Source organism: Stenella coeruleoalba (assembly GCF_951394435.1).
Source record: "Stenella coeruleoalba genome assembly, chromosome: 1".
Taxonomy (NCBI): Eukaryota; Metazoa; Chordata; class Mammalia; order Artiodactyla; family Delphinidae; genus Stenella; species Stenella coeruleoalba.
In genome coordinates this window covers 149207052-149228148 of record NC_137169.1, presented here as the reverse complement: position 1 = coordinate 149228148, position 21097 = coordinate 149207052, and the positions used below count along the sequence as shown (strand labels likewise).

General features: G+C 41.2%; 1 protein-coding gene across 1 annotated transcript in view; it reads left to right on the top strand.

Moving 5' to 3' along the window:
• The window catches only part of KIF26B (kinesin family member 26B), a 498005-nt gene that overhangs the window by 424504 nt on the left and 52404 nt on the right, over positions 1-21097 (top strand). The window contains exon 10 of the mRNA XM_079904855.1: positions 5522-5681. Coding sequence (XP_079760981.1) covers positions 5522-5681 — 160 coding nt within the window. The remainder of the gene's footprint in view (positions 1-5521; positions 5682-21097) is intronic.

Below are 21097 nucleotides of genomic sequence, written 5' to 3'. Positions count from 1 at the left end.
CTGATTCACTTTATTATACAGCAAAAACTAACAGAACATTGTAAAGCAATTATACTCCAATAAAGATGTTAAAAAAAAAGAAAGAGGGCTTCCCTGGTGGCGCAGTGGTTGAGAGTCCGCCTGCCGATGCAGGGGACATGGGTTCGTGCCCCGGTCCGGGAAGATCCCACATGCCACGGAACGGCTGGGCCCGTGAGCCATGGCTGCTGAGCCTGTGCATCCGGAGCCTGTGCTCCGCAACGGGAGAGGACACAACAGTGAGAGGCCCGCGTACGGCAGAAAAAAAAAAAAAGAAGAAAGATACTGTTAGCCTTCCAACTTGGTGCTTAGTTTATAAAATTGTTTTTTGGCTATTCTAGCTCCTGTGCATTTGCATATAAATTTTAGAGTCAGCTTCTGAATTGATTTTGTCGAATCACTCTCTACCACAAAAGCCTGCTGGGATTTTTCATTGGGTTTTCATTGAATCTATAGATCACTTTGGAGAGAATTAACATCTTAATATTGAGTCTTCCCACCTATGAACACAGTTTATCTCTCTATTTTTTCAGGTCTTTATTAGTTTTTCTCAGGTGTGTTTTGTAGTTTTCAGTATATGTATCTTTTGTCAGATTTATCCTTAAGTATTTAATATTTTTGATGTTATTGTAAAAGATATTTTTAAATTTCAATTTCCAGTTGTTTGTTACTGGAAATTGTATTTAGAAATTGTATTTAGAAGTTGTATTTAGAAATGCAGTTGATCTCTGTCTGTTAATCTAGTATCCTGCAACCTTGCTAAACTCAATTATTAGTTCTAGTCGCTTTTTTGTGGATTCCATTAGATTTTCTACATAGATAATCATGTAATCTGCCAATTAAGACAGTTTGACTTATTTCTTTCCAATCTGGATACCTTTTATTTCTTTTTCTTGCCTATTGAACTGGCTAGAACCTCCAGTACAATGTTGAATTGAAATGGTCAGAGTGAACATCCTTGTCTTGTTCCTGATCTTGGGAGGCATTTAGTTTTCTACCATTAAGAATGCCATTAGCTGTAGGTTTTTCCTAGACACTTTTTATCAAACTGAGGATATCACCTTCAATTTATATTTTGCTGAGCATTTTTATCAGTAGTGGATGCTGGAGTTTGTTAAATGCTTTGACTGCATCTACTGAGAGAATCATTTTTCTTTTTGGTTTGTTAATATGGTAATATCTGTTAAAATTATAATGATAGATCAATTTTTTGTTAACCAACCTTGCATTCCTCAGATTAGTCCCACTTACTCATGGTATAAAATGCTTTTAATATGTTCCTAGATACAGTTTTATAGTATGGTTCACTAATATTTTGTTTAGAAATTTTGCATCATTGTTCATGAGGGATATTGGTCTTCAACTTTTTTTCTCGTAATATCTTTGTCTGTTTTGGGTATCAGTGTAATCCTGGCCTCATAGAATTAATTGGGAAGTTGTCTCTCCTATTTAATTTTCAGGAAGAATTTGTGTAGAATTGATATTATTTCTTCCTTGAATGTGTGATAGAATTCACCGGTACAGTTAAAGGCACTGCTTTCCCTGTGGAAAAGTTGTTAACTACAGATTCTATTTCTTTAATGGATGTAGAGCTATTCACATTATCTATTACTTCTTGAATGAGCTTTGGTACTTTGTATCTTTCAAGAAATTTGTTCATTCTTCCGAGTTGTCTAATTTACTGGTGTAATGTTTCTTTATTGCCCTTTTTATATTTGTAGAAACTGTAGTGAGGCCACCTCTTTTGTTCTTGACATTGGTGATTTGTGTCTTCTCTCTTTCTTTGCTGATCAGTCATGCTAGGGATTTATCAATTTTATTGATCTTGAAGAACCAGCTTTGGATGTCATTGGTTTTCCCTATTGGTTTTTTAATTTTTTATGTCATTGATTTCTGCTTTTATATTAATTATTTCCTTTCTGCTATTTAGTCTTTAATTTGCTCATCTTTTTCTAATTTACTAAAGTGGAAGCTGAGGTAATTGATTTGAGACCTCTTGTTTTCTGATATAGGCATTTAATGGTATAAATTCCCTCCTAAGTACTTCTTTAAAGGCATCTTACTAATTTGGATATGTTGTGTTTTCATTTTCATTCACTTAAAAACACTTTCTAATTTGCTTTTTGGTTTCTTCTTTGACCCTAAGTTATTTTGAGCTGTTGAGTTTCAAAATATTTAGGGATTTTCCAGGTATCTTTCTGGATTGACTTCTAATTTAACTCTAGTGTGTCAGAAAACATAGTATGAATGACGTGAATCCTTTAAAATTTATTTAGACTTATTCTATGTACCAGAATATGGTCTATCCTGTTAAATGTTCTGTGTGCAATTCAAAAGAATGTGTATTCTGCTGTTGTTGGGTTGAGTGTTATACAAATGTCAAGTAGAATGAATTGGTTGATAGTAGTTCAGATCTTCTATATCGTTACTGGTTTTCTGTCTGCTTATTATATCAATTATTGAGAAAGGGGTATTTGAAATCTCCAACTATAATTCTGGACTTGCCTGTTTATTCTTGCAATTCTATCAGATTTTACTTCACGTACTTGAACTTCTGTTATTAGATACATAAACACTTATATTGTTATGACCTCTTGATGAATTGTGCCCTTTATCATTATAAAATGGCTCGCTTTCCCTCTAGTAATATTTTTGTCCTAAGTCTCTTTTGTTTGATATTGATACAGCCGCCCCCAGCTTTCTTATGGCTACTGTTTGCATGGTATAGCCTTTTCCATACTTACATTTTCAACCTATTGTTTCTGTATATTTGAAGTGCACTTCTCATAGGTAACATACAGTAGAGTCTTGCTTTTTTATCAAATCTGGCAATATCTACTTTCTAATAAGGGTATTCAGACAGCTTACATTTAATGGGATTCTTCATATGGTGTGTTCCAAAGTATTATTTTTCTGTATGTTTTCTATTCAACCCATCTGTTCTTTGTTCTCCTTTTTATTTTATTTGCTTTCTTTTGAATTTATTGAACACTGTAAATGATTCACTTTATATCCTTTGTTGGCCTTTTAGTTGTAACTCTTTATTATTTAGTGATTGCCGTAGGATTTATTGTATACATCTTTAAGTTATCACAGTCTACTTTTAAGCGATATTATACCACTTCATGTCTAGAATAAGAACCTTACAATAGAGTACTTTCATTTCTCCACTCCTAACCTTTGTGTTATTGTTGTCAAACATTTTAATTTTGCATATGTTATAGCCCACATGTTACATTGTTGTTATTTTTGCTTTAACAGTCAATTAGCTTTTAAGGAGATTTAAATAAGAGGAGGATAGCATGTATTTATTCACATAGTTGTCATTTCCAAAGCTCTTCATTCTTTTGTGTATATCCTTTGTGATGAATTCTTTCAGCATTTTTAAGTCTGAAAAAGTCTTTATTTCCCTTTTATCTGAGAATGATATTCTGGTTGGGTGTACAACTCTAGGTTGGCAGTTTTCAGTACTTTAAAAATGTTGCTCCATTGTCTTCTCACTTGTATTATTTCCAAGAAATCTGCCATCATCTTATCTTTGTTCCTTTACATGTAGCATAATTTTTTTCCTCTGGTTATTTTCAAGATTTTTTCCATCACCACTAGTTTTAACCCATTTGATTATTATATGCTTTAGTGTAGTTTTCTTCATGTTTCTTGTGCCAGGGGATCATTGAGCTTCTTGGATCTGTGGGTTTATAGTTTTCATTAAATTTGGGAAAGTATTGACCACTGTTTCTTTAAATATTTTATCTGCACCACCCTCTGTGTCTTTCCCTTCAGGGACTTCAATTGCACACATATTAAGACACTTGAAGTAGTCCTATAGCTCTTTTTTTTAATCGGTTTCTGGTTGTTCGTTTTAAAATTTTATGTCTGTACTTCATCTTGGATCGTTTTTATTGCTATATTGTCAAATTCACCAATCTTTCTTTTTGCAATGTCTAATATGCTGTTAATCCCAACCAGTGTATTTTTCATCTCATACAATGTAGTTTTTATCTCTAAAGATTGAATTTGTATCTTTTTAATACATTCCATGTCCCTATTTAACGTTTTTCATGTTTGAAATACCATCATAACTGTTTTAATGTCCTTCTCTGTTGATTCTAATATCTATGTCAGTTCTGGGTTGGTTTCAATGATCTCTTCATTCTAGGTCTCATTTTCTTGCTTCTTTTTGATTGGTTATTTTTGATTGGGTGCTGGACATTTCTTTACTTTTTTAATGTTTTTAATCTTTGTTTGGGGATGCAGTTGTTTAGAAACAGTTTGATCCTTTATGGCCTTACTTTTAAGATTTGTTAAGGTGGAACCCAGTCACTTCTCAGTCTAGGGCTAAGTGTTCCTGACTACTGAAGCCAGACCCTTGCGGGTACCCTACCCAGTGCCCTGTGAATCTTGAGGTTTTCTAGTCTGGCTGTTGGGAACAAGCACTATTCCTGGCCTTGTGTGAGTCCTGTGCACTATTACTTCTAATCTTTTCCAGTGGTTAGTTCCCCAGCCATGGGTAGTTTCATCACTCTGTGCTGATCAGTACTAGGTTGAATACTTGAGAAGACCTGCTACAGATCTCCAGAGTTCTCTCCTCTCCAGCACTCTGTCCTGGAAATGTTGCTACCTTGGCCTCCCTGGACTCTCAGCTCTAGCTCCTCCGTTCAGAGAGTCTGCCAGGCTCCACCTGAGTTCCCTCTCTCTGAGCCATGGCCCGAAAACTCTGTCAGTGCAGTAAGCTGGGAAGCGGCTAGTGCTCACCTCCCTGACTTCCCACCTCTCCAGGATCACTGTCTTTTGCTGTTTGATGTCTAGTGTCTTGCAAACGGTTGTTTTACACATTTTGTTCAGTTTTTGGTTGTTTCCGGTAAGCGGAAAGATCTGGTCCCTGTTACTTCCTCTAGGCCAGAAGTGGAAGTTCTTATGAGCAAGTTTGTGATTTTCCCAGGGGAACTGAATGAGACTGAGGTTTGTGCAGCACCTGGCACTTGGCAGGCACTCAGCAAATACCTGGGCCTTCCCTGACTCTGCACCTGGTTGTTCATTCTTCCTGGTTTTACTTTGGGTTATCAACCTGATTCCTGGCTGAGCTTTAGGTCACGGTCTCTATGACGGTCAATCAAAGCGGATAATCACTTATGGGCCATTTATGTTTTAATATCGTCCGTTTCAGAATCCTGCTACACAAAGAAGATGAAGGTAAATGTAGACATTTACCTTCTCTGTGAAATTTCATCTAATTCAGCCTACATGAATTATTCATTTATTTATAGTAGGAATATCAGTAGGTTTTAGAAGATCAGGGATGTGTGGTGGACAGAATTTAAGAGGACCATGCTATTTGTTACCCCTGCATAATTTTGCAGGGGTTTCCTACTAGGCCATGAACTTCAACCTTTTATTTCCTCTTTTGTCCCATCAGATTTCCCAAGGAGCTATACCAAGGACAGATGAGTGTTTGCCAGAACTTAACCACTTCTTTCTTCTCTTGCCTTCTCTCCTGTGACAGTGTCTGGAGGCCGCAGCCGCCTGCACCTCATTGATCTTGGCAGCTGTGTGAAGGCTCTTAGCAAAAATCGGGAAGGAGGCTCAGGACTGTGCCTCTCACTGTCTGCTCTGGGCAATGTCATCCTGGCTCTCGTCAATGGCAGCAAACACATCCCATACAAGTAAGTGACTCTTCTACTCAAAGAACGGGATGAGGAAAGCATGGTGTGAGGGCCATGTGTGGGATTCCTTGTCCAGTGTCATCTGGGGAGGGTTGTACTGCAGAGGTACAGTATGGACCACGTTGTTAGTTCAGTGCCAGAAACCAGACTTCACTAACAATTGTGTAATGCATGATCTTCCAAATTCAGAAGCTACAGAAATATTTAAATTTACCCCAACGCTAACATTAGGCTGCTCAAGTCAGAAATAAGAAGAAGTTATTTCAGTTGAGGTCTCCAATCACAATTGCCATTGGTAGATTATTGTCACCATTGTACAGATGCTTTATAGTGATGAGAGCAAGGGGCATAAGATTGAATTACCCTTCCCTTAGGAATAGGGCTGCCATATTTAACCAATAAAAATATGGGATACACAGTTACATTTGAATTTCAGATAAACCACAAGTATTTTTTAGTATAAGCATCCCCCCAGTATTGCATCAGCTATGTGGGCATCCTGTATTTCATCTGGTAGTCCTATTTAGGAGAACTTAAAAAGCTTGGGGAATTACCACCCACCATCCTATGCCGATGTTTATTTCACTTCCAAGATCCTTTTCCTCTTTCTGTTGCTGCTCCACGAAGATGAAATTAGAACTTCTCCTATGTCTGGAATAGCCAGAGACTTGCCATATCATCTGTGCTCATGAATGGCCCAGCCCTGGAGCCACCCCTCACCACCATCACCCCAATTCATCTTTGTCATTGGACAATGTGATGATGGGATGATGGGTACTCTCCTGTTTTTTCAGGCCCTGCCAATGTCCAGCTGCACCTTCCACTAGCTGAACCTTCCTTCACATCTCATAAACTGAGGGTTATAGCTGTATATCTTATCTATATCACAAGGATAAAAGGCTCAGAGTGATATGTGTATGAAGGTTTTTTGTGAAATGTGTAACACTCTAGTCAATAACCAATAATGATAATGTGGTTGAGCCTATCCTCGCCTATTTAAATGGAAATAACACCTACCTTACCGAGTTGCCTTGAGGATTAAGCAAATATACAGTACATAGAATCATTTTTGTTTAATCTGTAGGATCCTACAAAATATAAATTACTGTTGTGTAGGACGGAAAAGGCAAGTCGGGCAGTTTGTTCTACAATAGCTGAGGTTCAGGACAAGTCCTTGAGTTCTCCTTCCCCTCTGCCCTAAGCTGATGCCAACACTGTGCCTTTATTCTCCACCAGGAAGCCCATTACTAGACTACTTTAGGAGCTTAAATAGAGATTATAATCTTGTCTGTCTCAATTCTTGAAATTTGGAATCCTGGGATAAACCCAGAAATGGCTTTTCTACCCCTTGTGAGGATTCTTTTCTCTGAGAAAAAATTCAAGTAGAAGGTTTATATAGTTTCATTCAGTATCATTTCTGCAGTTGAATAAAGTCAACTTGTGATTACAAGGAGAGAGAGAAAGAGAGGAAGGAAGGATGGAAGGAAGGAAGGGAGGGAGGGAGGGAAAGCAGGAGGGAGGAAAAGAAAGAAAGAGGAAAGAAAGAAAGAAAGGAAGGAAGGAAGGAAGGAAGGAAGGAAGGAAGAAGAAAGAAAAGAAAGAAAGGAAAGGAAAGAGAGAAGGGGGGGGAAAGGTCTGCAGAGGTACTGTCAAGGTTAGAGATCTTAGAAAGGAAAGAGTTATCAGGCCTCATTGGTTTCCCTGTCCATAAAAAGGGAAGCATGTCTATTAATGTAATAACTTAATAGATCATGGCATAGACAGAGTTCAAAATACCACCTTATAAGGTCACTGATTATGTATTTTACTTACATTATTTCTGTAAAGTGACATACTTTTATGATTTCAATAGTTGAATTGATGGTAGGAGGGATGGATGAATGCAAGCATATGAAATTACTTTTACTTTAGGTAAAGTAACTTCCTTTCGGTTCCAGTTGGGTTTTATTATAAACCTAAAGGGAAACATTAAGAATTGTTTTTATTAGTAGTTCAAGGTCTCTTGTTAAATTAAACATATCTAACATCAGCTAGCCACAACGACCAGCTACCTGCCCACTTGGGAGGGCTGACAAAGTGTGAAAACTCCACTCACCATTCTCTGCAGACATCTGTCTGCTTCAGTTCCCTTCCTTCCCTTCTGGCTCCGAGGGAGTGGTGATTAAAGCGTTTCTATGTCTGAAGTTGGCACAGGCGTAACATAAATGTGGTGTCTATGTAAGACACAGGCATAGAGTTGTCCCCCACCATCAGGATCCTCCTAGGGATCTTGCAGAGTTGCCCACTGCTTGATGCCAGGAAACATGGTGGCCTGGCCATGCGGCCAGCTCTGTCCTCCCCAAGACATTTGTTGACAGTGCACTTGTACAGCCAGTTCTATCAGCCCTCCGTCCTTAATGCCCATCATTGTGTGTAAGCTTTCAAAGACCCTTGCTGTAATATTGTTTCAGATTCTCAGCCACAGCATATATTCAATATTTGGTTCTGCAACTACATTTGCAAAGTGATTAATCAACTAGAAACTATCTTCTTTCGAGGCACAGGAAGATAAGGCAAAGATTAACTCAGATCACCCAGCCAGCTGGTGGCAGGATCAAACCGCATCACTTTTTACAGCCTCAGAGACCTTGGCAGTTCGTTGCCAATCCACTCCCCCCAACCTCATCAAGCTCTGTAATATATTAGCTGCCTTTGCTCTGCACAGCATGAGGTCTTCAGCACAGCAGGCTGGCCCAGATTTCTTTTATCAGTTCAGTCGGCGCTCCAAAGCCACATCACATGGCATTTGTTAGCGTACTAAACACCTTTCCCATGTTAAACCTTGTCTTTGCAGTAGGTTCCTAAGACAGGGAAGCTTTTCTGCCCTTGCAGTTTCCTCTTATTCCTGTTCACTTACAGGAAAAAACGGAAAACCAAACTCCGTTCGCTACCTTCCCCCACTCTTCCAAAACACAAAAACCCACTCACGTTTGTCACCCTGGACACTTCTGTGCTTGGAACCTGCATCATTTGTGTTTGCTTCTGGGAAATTAACTGGAATGTGCACAGAGGGGATGTAGCCTGTCCTCGTTTCTCTTCATCATCGTTCCAGACTCTGTCATGTGAGCAAGCCTGAAAGCGAGTTTGTATTCATTACCCATCACAGGTGCTCCCACGGGCACTCTTAGGTGTGCTCTCAGTGGTTTTGACTTTGCAAATGATATTGCCTTTAGATATGACGCATGCAAGTGCAGAACAGGTTCCCAGCCTCAGCCACGACATAGCACAGGCTCACCGACCAATCCAAGTGCTATAAATCAATCCCAAATGGTGACACCATTCAGAAAAGCATTCAGGGACAGCAGGGAGACCACCAAGGGCTCCAGCCTCCTAGTCAGTTCTGCACGGACAGGCTGCACAAAACTCCCTAACTTTGGGGAACCTCTTGTCTAGGGGAAGCTGTCATAGTCCTAAGCATGTTGACAGTGCATTTGCCAATTTCCTTCCGTCGCTCAGCCATTTGCTATTCCTCGACACTTCTTGGGCACTAAGGTTGTAGGAGCCTTCCCTTCGATAGATGAGAAAAATTAGGCAGAGACGTCGAAATGAATTCCCATGCCAAAAACAAGCGTTGCAGGCACACACCACTAGAACTGGTGCCCAGAAGGGCCACCACAGGAATCTGGCAGTGTGCCCTTAGCTTTGGCTAAAGTGCTGTTAGATCCCAGCTGATCTGCAGGACTACAGTCTTTCCAGAGACTTGGAAATTCTAACGACCCCCAAGTTCTCTCGGAATAGAATTTTTCGTCCCTTTTAGATGTCTGGTAAGGCGAAGCATACCCTTCACACTTCCTTTAAGCCTGAAACATTTTTCCTTCATTTGTAACTGTTATTCCATTTGGATAAATAATGACTTTAATAGGTCAAACGGTCTATCTGATTATTTGCCAACAAGATGCTGTCCTCTGTTTCTAAACAACAGATATGTTATCATGTCCCGGCTTCCGTTGAACAAGAGGTCATGGAACGTCATTCTGTGACCCTCTCGGGTTGTGTCTGTCTGAGATGCTGTCCCCAAGTGGCTTGAAGCATGGTTCTGCATGAACAATCCCATGATCGAATTGGTGCTCGATGCCTCTCTTTTAGGGTTTTGGTCTGTGTGGTTCAGACCAAGACGAAATCCTTGTGTTTTGGAATCTGTCACTGACATACTCTGGGGCTCAGGCAGCTGACTTCCTCACGCCCTTGTTCTCTCTGGAGAAGCAGGTGGAACCTGAGGCAGTTTGCTGTCACGAGCTTCAGTCTGCAGGCCAACACCACTGCAGGGGCCACTTTAGAAGCGGTTGTTCTACAAAAGTGATAAGGATGCCTGTCCTCAGGATCTGGAACGGAGGCACTTTTCCTCCTAAGGCCCTAGTGAGGAGTCAGGCACTAAGGTCACGTTTAAGAGAAAAGCAGCATCAGAGCACAGCATTTCATTCAAACCAGCAAGCATCACTAGAGACTCAAATTCAAGTCGGTGACTTATGGAGAAATGACAGTTTGTAAATAGAGGCGACTTTTTCAAAATGTTAACACCTCTTCTTATCCATGCTGGAAGCTGCAGGCCTAAGATGTCATAAGGCCTTCACAGGACTTGCATCTCTGAAGAATGTGGACGTTCCCATGCCTTGCTTTGAGAAATATTTCCCCCCAGTAGCCATTTAGATACCGGGTTTGTCTCTGCTTTCTCAGAACTGGAAACCCACTCAGTGTCTGGGAAGCTAGAGAAAGGAGCTCATGACCGATATGAGCTACAATACTCAGTTCCCCTGACTCACACAGGAGACAAAAGGTTTGTCCCTCGTGACTCAAATGCATATTATTTACAAAATGAAATTAAATAGGTATTTTCCAGGAAAAATGCAAAGGACTATCAATTCTGCAGATTTATTTAAGATAGCATGTAACGGAGAGCAGCTCTGTGTAAGAACCTTCGTGTGTGTGTGTGTGATATGAGACACATACATATGCATGTTTAGCAACCTGTAAATGTACATTAATGCTGTATTATCTCCTCCTGATTTACAGGGAGAACATCAATTTAGAACTATTTGCACAAACTCCAGATACCAGTTTATAGCATTCCCTATTTAGAAATAAAATAACCAAAGTCTCAGGTTGCCAAGCAACGGCAGCAATGATCATTCTTAGTGTTGCTGCTTCAGAAATATACATTTTTATGCATTTTAATGACTGTTAGGATGCAGAGAAAGTAAGTTCAGAAAATCACCAGCACATACGTCTCTTTTGTATGAGATTTTAGCATCTCTTTCCTTTCATGCTTCCCTCCTACCTCTGTTTGCTTCCCTGGCCAGTGGTATCTTCACATATAATTACGAAAATTTTCAGAGATTGATATTATTTTCTTAAGAGTTGAGGCATCAACTACCAGTAAATGAACTCTGCCAGGTTTACCACAGAAGCATGCAGGTCACTCAGGGAGAAATGAGGCTGTCTGGGGATCGGCTGGGAACACAAGCCCTGGCTTCAAGCATCGGTCCTTCCACCACTGGTTTGACACATACACTGTACGCATCGTCCTTTTTGTTCCCAGGAGGACCCCTTTGTGCCCCCTCACAGAGCAGATTGTTAGGCCCCCAACTCAGTCATGATCCCTGGCAGCAAAGCCGTGGCATACATTTTTCTTTGTCTACCACGGCTAGTCCCTCTTGGATAATGAGCTTATGGTTTTAGGACTGAGCAGAAATCAGGAGGTTTCTTCATTTCCCTTTTGGCTTTTCAAGAGGTTTTCTTCCTTTATGTTCAATTTCTGAGAGTCCTAATCAGACTCTCTTCTCTCCAGATTCCGAACCAGTTGGCAAATAGATACAAGGGTATGGTTGGGAATTAAAATTCTCCATCTGCTGAATCCTAGCAGAGTGGAAGGAGGTCTCCTCCTATCCCCCCACAAGCATAGACCCCAGGACTCAGGAATGGGCAGAATTGGATCAGCAGAGCAATCCCTTACCCATAGAGCCACATGGCTCAAGAGGAGGGGTGTGTGTGACCTACAGGGGGACAGAGAGACAGACAGCATTGGGCTGTGCGTGCCCATGGCCATGTTTACCAGTGCCACCAGTCAGACCTTTTTCCTCCTGTGAGAAGAAGTAAATAAAAGGGCAGAGGGCTTCCCTGGTGGCGCAGTGGTTGAGAGTCCGCCTGCCAATGCAGGGGACACGGGTTCATGCCCTGGTCCGGGAGGATCCCACATGCTGCGAAGCAACTAGGCCCGCGAGCCACAACTACTGAGCCTGCGTGCCTGGAGCCTGTGCTCCGCAACGGGAGAGGCCGCGATAGTGAGAGGCCCGCGCACCACGATGAAGAGTGGCCCCCGTTCGCTGCAACTAGAGAAAGCCCTCGCGCGGAAATGAAGACCCAACACGGCCAAAAATGAATATAAAATTTTAAAAAAATGGGGGGGGTGCAGAAAGAAGGATGGGAACTTTGTTCTCCTTTTTTCCAAGGGGTTAGAGATTCCTGATTTATGGACTTGCTGGGGCATAGGGAGAAGGAAAAACTCGTTTCCGTTACTTGTTTTCTGGGTTTCCAGCTCGGATCCAGGTGGTTGGCGTGTGCATACGTGAGCTCTGGGTGAGGGCTCTTCCACGGTGTGAGCGTGGTGACAACAGCTCGTGTCATCGTTTCCTTACTGTGCATCCGGAGCTGCTCTAAATGCTTCCTGGGTGTTTAATTCTGCCGAGAGCCTCATGGCATAGATACTGCTTTGGTCGTACTCGTACTACAGATGGAGAAATTGCAACAAGAGGAGGAAGTGACTTGTCCATGTCTACGTGGCTGGTAGGCAACAGGGCTACTCCACTGTCTCCTGGTATATCACCACTTCCTAGCACAGTGTCTGGAAGGCTGTGGTGCTCAATCAATATCTGTTGAAATAACAAATGAGGCCAGACAATGGATCTAATGTATCTGCAAAGCTTAAATATGTGCAGTAGGTTTTAAGTGAAAGCGTGAGTCCCAGGCGTGGGACCACCTGTGGCCAGCTGTCCATTCAGGGTCATCTCCTGGCCTCACCTTTTCTGTGACGGTGAAGCTGGACTGACTGCCAGGTACTTGTGACAGTGAGGAAAGTGAAATACGGAAGATGAGGACGGGAAAGAACTCTCCCTTCCAGAACCTAAGCCACTCGGCAGGGCTGAATCAGAGGAACCTAACAGTCCCAATCCCATATTCTGGGCACCTCCAGCAGACAATCTCAGCAAATCTCAGCTATTTCACCAGTCTTCTTCTCTCTCTTAATTTCTGTCATCTTTCTCATGTAAGAGCCTGAAAGTTCATGTAGCCATTTCATGTACCCCACTAATGGGCAAAGCTACAGGATGCTCTGATGCTCTCTTAGGATACAAGACCCCCAGACAGCCCTCCTGCCTGGCCTCCAGCACAAGAAGGGTGACCATCTCCCACGCTGGAGCCTGCACATGGGCACAGCCTCCCGCTAAGACAGTTTCCAGCCCACTTCCCCCCTGGTGGCAGCTTCTGTAGGTGCGTTGAAGCATTCCTGAGTGAACAGATTCCTGTCAGAATAGGAGAGGTTATCACCCAGTCTGGGTCTTGAAGTTCTGCTGAGCAGGAAAGGTAAGGAAGGGAGAGTCAAGAGGTGAGGATGACAGCAAGGGTGTCAGGGCATGAGATAATGAGCTTCCTCCAACACCTGTCTAATGATAGAAGCTTTGGGCATTTCCACAATCGGCCGATGAGATAGTCAATCTATCAACTGGAATTTGTGAAGTTTCTTCAGGCTGGGCTCCCAGAGAAGTATGTGAAGTCAAAAATCTGTGGTTTCCGAAAGAGATGAATTGTGACACGGGCCCGGGAGGTGACACTGAGCTGACACCAGGGAGGCATGGGTCCTCGTGCCAGGGCCACTGCCCACCTCCGAACGCTCACTCTTCCTGCGCTTTTCATTCTCCACCAGCTAAATCAGAATAACCATCTTCTTTACCTCAGAAACGTGGTAGGTACCATTGAGACAATGTCTGCGATAGCCCTTTAAAGAAACAGGCTTCAAAGGCAAAAATATGACTGTTTTAAAATATTTCAAAACATTATAACCCAGACTGATCTGGCACCATCCTATCTTCTTATCTTGATTTTAAACATATGTGTTGCTTTTGGCCAAATGGATTATAATTACCTTTTGTTGAAACAGAAGCTTCATGCATTTTTCAACGAGTTTGTGTGCCTAATGTACAGGGTCACTGCCAGATACAGACATCTAATTTAAGAGAACGTAACCCTAAGTACTCTGCACAAGGAGAGAAGTAACAGGTTCCTTAGGAAGTGAAGGACTCCACCCGCCACCTCCCTCAGTAAGGCCGTCAGACCTGAGAGTGGGTGGAGGTTGTGGGTGAGCAGAGGGTGCTCTACCCCCAGTTGCATCTGTCTGGCCCACTGACCGCTGCCATTCAAATGTTTAAAGATACAAATGTTTCATATAACATGGCCTTTGAATACAAGCCACGCCTTTCTGGTGCTCAGCCAGAGACAGTGATGTGTTCCAACCCTGACCGTGTTAGATTTCCTGAGAGAAGCGTTTTGCTTCCAAAGAGATTTTTAAGGCTGACCTTGATGATACAAATCTTACCTTACACTTTAGATCCCAAGTGATACATAAAGTTTATTATTCATGAAGCACAGTGCTATTCTGATCAGCAAGGTGAATTTTGGCCCAAAGGAGCCAGCTGAGTGAGGAGTTTACGCACCTAATTTTGTTACAAGTCTGATGGAGGCTACCAAACATATACAGGAGATACTCTGAGAAATACGTAGTAGAATATCTGTAAGTTCTTTGATCCATTTAGTCATTCATTATCTATTAATTAAAAAATACTTATTGGACCCCTACAATACACAAGACACTGGAAATATAACGGAGAAACATAGATGATCTCCACTCCTGGACAATTTACAGTGTAGGGGAGATAGAGACATAAACAGCCAGGTCCCACACCTGGTAATATGCAACACTGGTGTTTAACCCGCACCGTGGAAAGGGGAACCCAAGCAAGGCTGAGGGAATCAGAAATACTGTAGTAAAGGCTGTCTGGGGGGACTTCCCTGGCTGGCCAGTGGTTAAGACTTTGCCTTCTGATGTGGGGGGTGCAGGTTCGATCCCTGGTTGGGGAGCTAAGATCCCCCATGCCTTGTGGCCAAAAAAACAAAAACATAAAACAGAAGCAATATTGTAACAAATTCAATAAAGACTTTAAAAATGGTCCATATCAAAAAAAAAAAAATCTTAAAAAAAAAAGGCTGTCTGGGCAGAGGTGGTGGTCCTGAAGCTCTCCTCACTGACTCCCACTCTTTCTCCATTCTCACTCCTCTGTTTGCCAAAGTTTCCCACCGTCCATCCTTAAATGCTTGAGCCATTTCATAGCTGTTCTGTCGTTCCCTAGAATGATGTAGACATTGCCTGATACAAATCATGATAAACTACTGGGCCAAATGCAAGACTCCGAATCTATAGCTAATTGTTATCTTTAATGATAACTAATCATCATATCACAAGTCATGTTGCTACCAGGCGAAGACAGCCAAAGTGGGAGGGCTTTAATTTAGTTCGGGGCCAATGCACGTAGAGCCCAAGATGCCCTCGGGTACGCACAGGGCTCCACGATTAGTCAAGCACAGCTTGATTTAGGCACAATTAGACATTAGAAGGGATAGAGCATACAAATGAGTTGGGGCTTAATTCATTTAAAAACTGTCTTGAACATTAATAGAGCTTCAATCAGAGTATCCAACCATAAATTCTCACCTGTTTCACAACTGGTTCAGGCTTCATTGAGCATTAATAGATTTTTTTTCGCCCATGCAAATGAGGCGATAATTCATTTCATGTGTAATTGAACAATTTCCAAATAGTTATATTCATGGAGCAGTTAAGTTGTACCAAACTGTCTAATGTACCTAGCAATTTTTTTAAGTAAAATAGAGCTGAATTTTATTTTTGATATAATAAAGAGAGAACTGAAGAAATAGAGATGGTTATGGTACATTTGTTACTGCTTTGAAGAGTAGTAGACTTTACGATATTCCTTCGGGGCAATGGCCACAATTGCTACTTATTTTTGTTTTTCCTGACCATTCTTTCTTATCCTACTCCCTACCGGCAAAATCAGTAAAAATGTTGGGGGTTTCTAGGTTTGGATGAAAGGAAGTAGTGTCAGGGCCCACAGTTTATAAGCATGCGTTTCCTAGTTCTGTGCCGCAACATGCCAATTTTGCTGAGGGTTAAATACATCTGTCCTAAAAGTACTGTGTGAGCTCTTCCCCTCAGACCACTTACCTTATGTCTCCCATGAACCTTGCATCCCCAAGCATGAAATCCTATGCTGAGGACTAGCTGCAATTGTTGTTTGTAGTGAGAGGATTCGTATGTAGTTTCCTGAACAAAGTCCAGGGAAGGCCCTAGGGCACATGACATACCCACTCTTTCCTCTGAGGATTCTTCGTGGTGAAGGCAAAGAAGGCTTTAGTTTCATCTACCCTCCACACGGCTGCCAGAATGTGTCTTTAAAATGTAGTTCTGATGTCACCCCCTTCTTTAAATCCATCAATGGCTCCTTGTCAGCTACACGTTCAAACCCTTTTATGGCCTAAGAGGCTGTTTATAATTTGGGCCATGCCCACCTTTCTGGTCATAGAAACTATGTACAGTCTCCTGAAGCCCCCATGCCCTCTCACACTCCCATGCTTTGTCGATGCTACTTCTTCTGCTTACAGTGGCCTTGTCCATTCATTCATTCATTCATTCAATGAATAGTTACCAAGAACATGCTATATTTCAGGACTGGCCTGGATCTCCCTCTCTACTTAATGAGTTTCTGCTTATTTCTCTTACATGTTTTAATTGTGAACTGTGTCATATATACAAATGTAGAAGCACACCTGCCCAGTCTATAAAATAACAAGTTAAATACCTGTGTGCCCACCACCCAGGTTAGGAAATAGAACATTTCAGTGCCTTGGAAGGCCCCTGTGTGCTCTTCTGTGACTGTGCTGCCCTTCCACCTTTCCCAGAGGAGACCACTGTGCTGAAAAAGTTTTGTGTTTACAATCCTTTTGCTTGACTTACAATTTTACCACCTAAATTTGTAGCCCTAAAAACTATATTGTTTAGTTTTGTCTGTTTTTGAACTTTTCATACATAGACTCATACTCTCCCTGGCCCTTCTATAACTTACTTTTTTCAATTAATATTTCATTTTGGCATCCGTATTGATGTGTGTAGCTATAGTTTATTAATTTTCATTGATGTGTGAGTTTTTCATGGTGGGAGGATATCTAACCCATGTCTGCATCTGATGAGATGACCACATGGCTTTCCTCCTTTAATTCTTTAATATGGTAAATTACATAAATCAAGTTTCTAATATTAAAAATTCTGGCATTCCTTCCTGCATCTCCTTTGAGGCTTATCTCAAATATTATCTCCTCTTTGAAGCCTTCTCTGATCTCTTTTCCTCCCTCCCAATTCTTTGCTCCAGAAAAGTTGTTTCCCTCCTCTAATCCCCTATGGCATTCTGTAGGTATTTCACTGTAGGCACTGATGTTATATTTTAATTATTTGTTTACATGCATATCTCTCCTACCACATGAGCTCAGCAATATAATGATGAAATCTTTTTCTTCAGGTTCCTTATTATTTTTGCACTAATTTGAATTAAACTAACCTGATCCAAACCCTACTTCTTAAACAGAGATGAGTCAGACATCTGCCTTCAACTTTTGATGGCCTGCCTCACTACCTGGAGGATACTGTGGGCCCCCAGACTTGCACTGTGGCCATCAGAGCCCCATTCTCAACTAGTACAAAGTGCGTCTTTTTTGCAGTGTCAGCTGTTTAGGACAGGCACTGAAGGAGAGGCACTTAAGCTATAGCCCTACTTTCTGAATCAGACATAGAGCAGAATTATATTCACTCTACTAGGTTATTTTGACAATTCCTCAAGCATCTATGATGTATAAAGCATTATTCTAAGCATTAGGGCTGATGCACAAAGCTTACAGACGAGTTGGACAGAAGAAACCAGTACATAAATTAGAATGCAAGGCATAATAAAGCAGTTAAAAGGCACATGATAAAGACATTCAAGGAAGAGGTGAGAAGTTCCAGTAAGTCATCAGTGAATATGCCTTCTCCGACGATAACAAAATAAATACTAGATATGAATATAGATTCCTATTTACTGCTACAGCCCTCCAAATGTCTAGAATTTGGCAGAAGCAAATATGCCTTAGAGTTCATCCAAGAGATTTCCTTACTCAGACTACATCTTTATTATAATCATGTCTTACATGGCTTTGAAGGTGGTGCCCTATGGGCCTAAGTATAGGGAAGTTCCAGGAATGCATTAGAACCCTAAGGAAAGGCTGTCGTTGTGACTAATTAATGTCCCCAGGTTTGGGAATGGCAGCACATCTCTTGACAACAATGTAAATTTTGAGCTACATCTAGAAAACCTTGTACCCTGGTGCCAAGAAGGACAGTTAGGCTATGTGTGGATGGGGCTTCATCAGCTCTTGTGATTAACGTTTCACAATAAGGGAGATGGTAGTCTCTCCTTTGTAAAGTCCAGGAGGTGCCTGCAAGCCCTTCCAACTTCTGGGTAATTTAACCTCCGCCCACTCTAGGAAAATGGACAAATCCACAACCCATATCTGTACCCACTGTGGCCTCCTTGACAATCAAATTCTGAAAAAGCAAACCTCCCTGCTTGATTACTTGCTGGAATAATGCAACCCATCTCGGCCCCTGCTTGATGATTTCCTTCGGAAAAGGAGAATAGCCACTTTCAAAAAACCATACAATTTGACCTTTCCAAAAGCCAAAGGTTTCTGCTCACCAAAGTCATTCATTTGAGCCTATAATTTGTAAATGAAAGGGACCAAGGGACTATTCCTCTAAAAGCTTTTTGGATGATTTGGAATCGCCCTTTGGCATTAAGTCCTCTGTTCAAGACCCATTTAAGGACCCATTTCACATGGTCTTGGAACCATGGGTAGTGTGCAAAAGCAATAAGAGTAGCAAAGCTACCATTTTGGAGTATTTGCTAGGTACAAGCCCAGTCTATACAATACAAATATTCTGTTTACATCTTCACACCAACCCTAGAAGTAGATGCTATTGTTTCTCCCATTTTACAGATGAAGATCCTGAGACACAGAAATGTGAAGCAAATTGACCTCCTCCTCCTCCTTCTCCATCATCATCATTACCACAACCATCATCTAGTGCTTACTACGTGCCACTGCCTATACTCACTTCTTTGTATTTTTTTTTTTAACTCATTTCATCTTCGTGACAACTCCATGGAGTCAGTACTACAAATTGACCAAAGGAAGTTTACTCCAAATTTCCTTTGTCACGGCAGCCAGGAGCATGCAGTAGCAGATAACAGAAATCTCTGTAGCCACATTTGATTTAGCACTGTTAGTGGAGCTGGTAAGGGAAAAATTATAAACAAGCAAAGTTTGACTCCTGTGACTCACTAACACCTCTCCCCTCAATTCTGTGCCTCTTCCTCCCAGTGAGTACCTCCCTTACCCCCTCCATAGGTACCCTGTACCTTGGTGATCTCTGGAAATGCCCAGTGCCTGCCACTCCACCACCATCCTCCTGGTTGTACCACTGTTAAGAGCCCCCAGTGCCCTAGACCTCATTTTACTCTATACCTACATCAGAACTGCTCTTCCCTGTGGGCTATCCCTTCACACCTTGCTCCGTGGTAAGACAATGTGCTCTCTTAAGTCAAATTAGAAAGGTAGTATCTAGAGACAGCAGAAGCAAGAAGAACTACAATCCTGCAGCCTATGGAACAAAAACCACATTCACAGAAAGATGCATAAGATGAAAAGTCAGAGGGCTATGTACCAGATGAAGGAACAAGATAAAACCCCAGAAACACAACTAAATTAAATGGAGATAGGCCATCTTCCAAAAAAGAATTCAGAATAATGATAGTGAAGATGATCCAGGACCTCGGAAAAAGAATGGAGGCAAAGATCGAGAAGATGTAAGAAATGTTTAACAAAGATCTAGCATAATTAAAGAACAAACAAACAGACATGAACAATACAATAACTGCAATGAAAAATACACTAGAAGGAATCAATAGCAGAATAACTGAGGCAGAAAAATGGATAAGTGACCTGGAACACAGAATGGTGGCATTCACTGCTGCAGAACAGAATAAAGAAAAAAACAAAATGGAAAGAAATGAAGACAGCCTAAGAGACCTCTGGGACAACATTCACATTATAGGGGTCCCAGAAGGAGAAGAGAGAGAGAAAGGACCTGAGAAAATATTTGAAGAGATTATAGTCAAAAACATCACTAACATGGGAAAGGAAATAACCACCCAAGTCCAGGAAGTGCAGAGAGTCCCATACAGGATAAACCCAAGGAGAAACATGCCAAGACACATAGTAATCAAATTGGCAAAAATTAAAGACAAAGATTATTGAAAGCAGCAAGGGAAAAACAACAAATAGCATACAAGGGAACTGCCATAAGGTTAACAGCTGATTTCTCAGCAGAAACTCTACAAGCCAGAAGGGAGTGGCATGATATACTTAAAGTGATGAAAGGGAAGAATCTACAACCAACATTACTCTACCCAGCAAGGATCTCATTCAGATTTCACAGAGAAATCAAAAGCTTTACAGACAAGCAAAAGCTAAGAGAATTCAGCACCACCAAACCAGCTCTACAAAAAATGCTAAAGGAACTTCTCTAAGTGGGAAACACAAGAGAAGAAAAGGACCTACAAAAACAAACCCAAAACAATTAAGAAAATGGTAATAGGAACATACATATCGATAATTACCTTAAATATGAATGGATTAAATGTTCCAACCAAAAGACACAGGCTTGCTGAATGGATACAAAAACAAGACCCATATATATGCTGTCTACAAGAGACACATTTCAGACCTAGACACACATACAGACTGAAAGTGAGGGGATGGAAAAAGATATTCCATGCAAATGGAAATCAAAACAAAGCTGGAGTAGCAATACTCATATCAGATAAAATAGACTTTAAAATAAAGAATGTTACAAGAGACAAGGAAGGACACTGCATAATGATCAAGGGTTTAATCCAAGAAGAAGATATAACAATAATAAATATATATACACCCAACATAGGAGCACCTCAATACATAAGGCAACTGCTAACAGCTCTAAAAGAGGAAATCGACAGTAACACAATAATAGTGGGGAACTTTAACACCTCACTTACACCAGTGGACAGATCATCAAACAGAAAATTAATAAGGAAACACAAGCTTTAAATGACACAATAGACCAGATACATTTAATTGATATTTATAGGATATTCCATCCAAAAAGAGCAGATTACGCTTTCTTC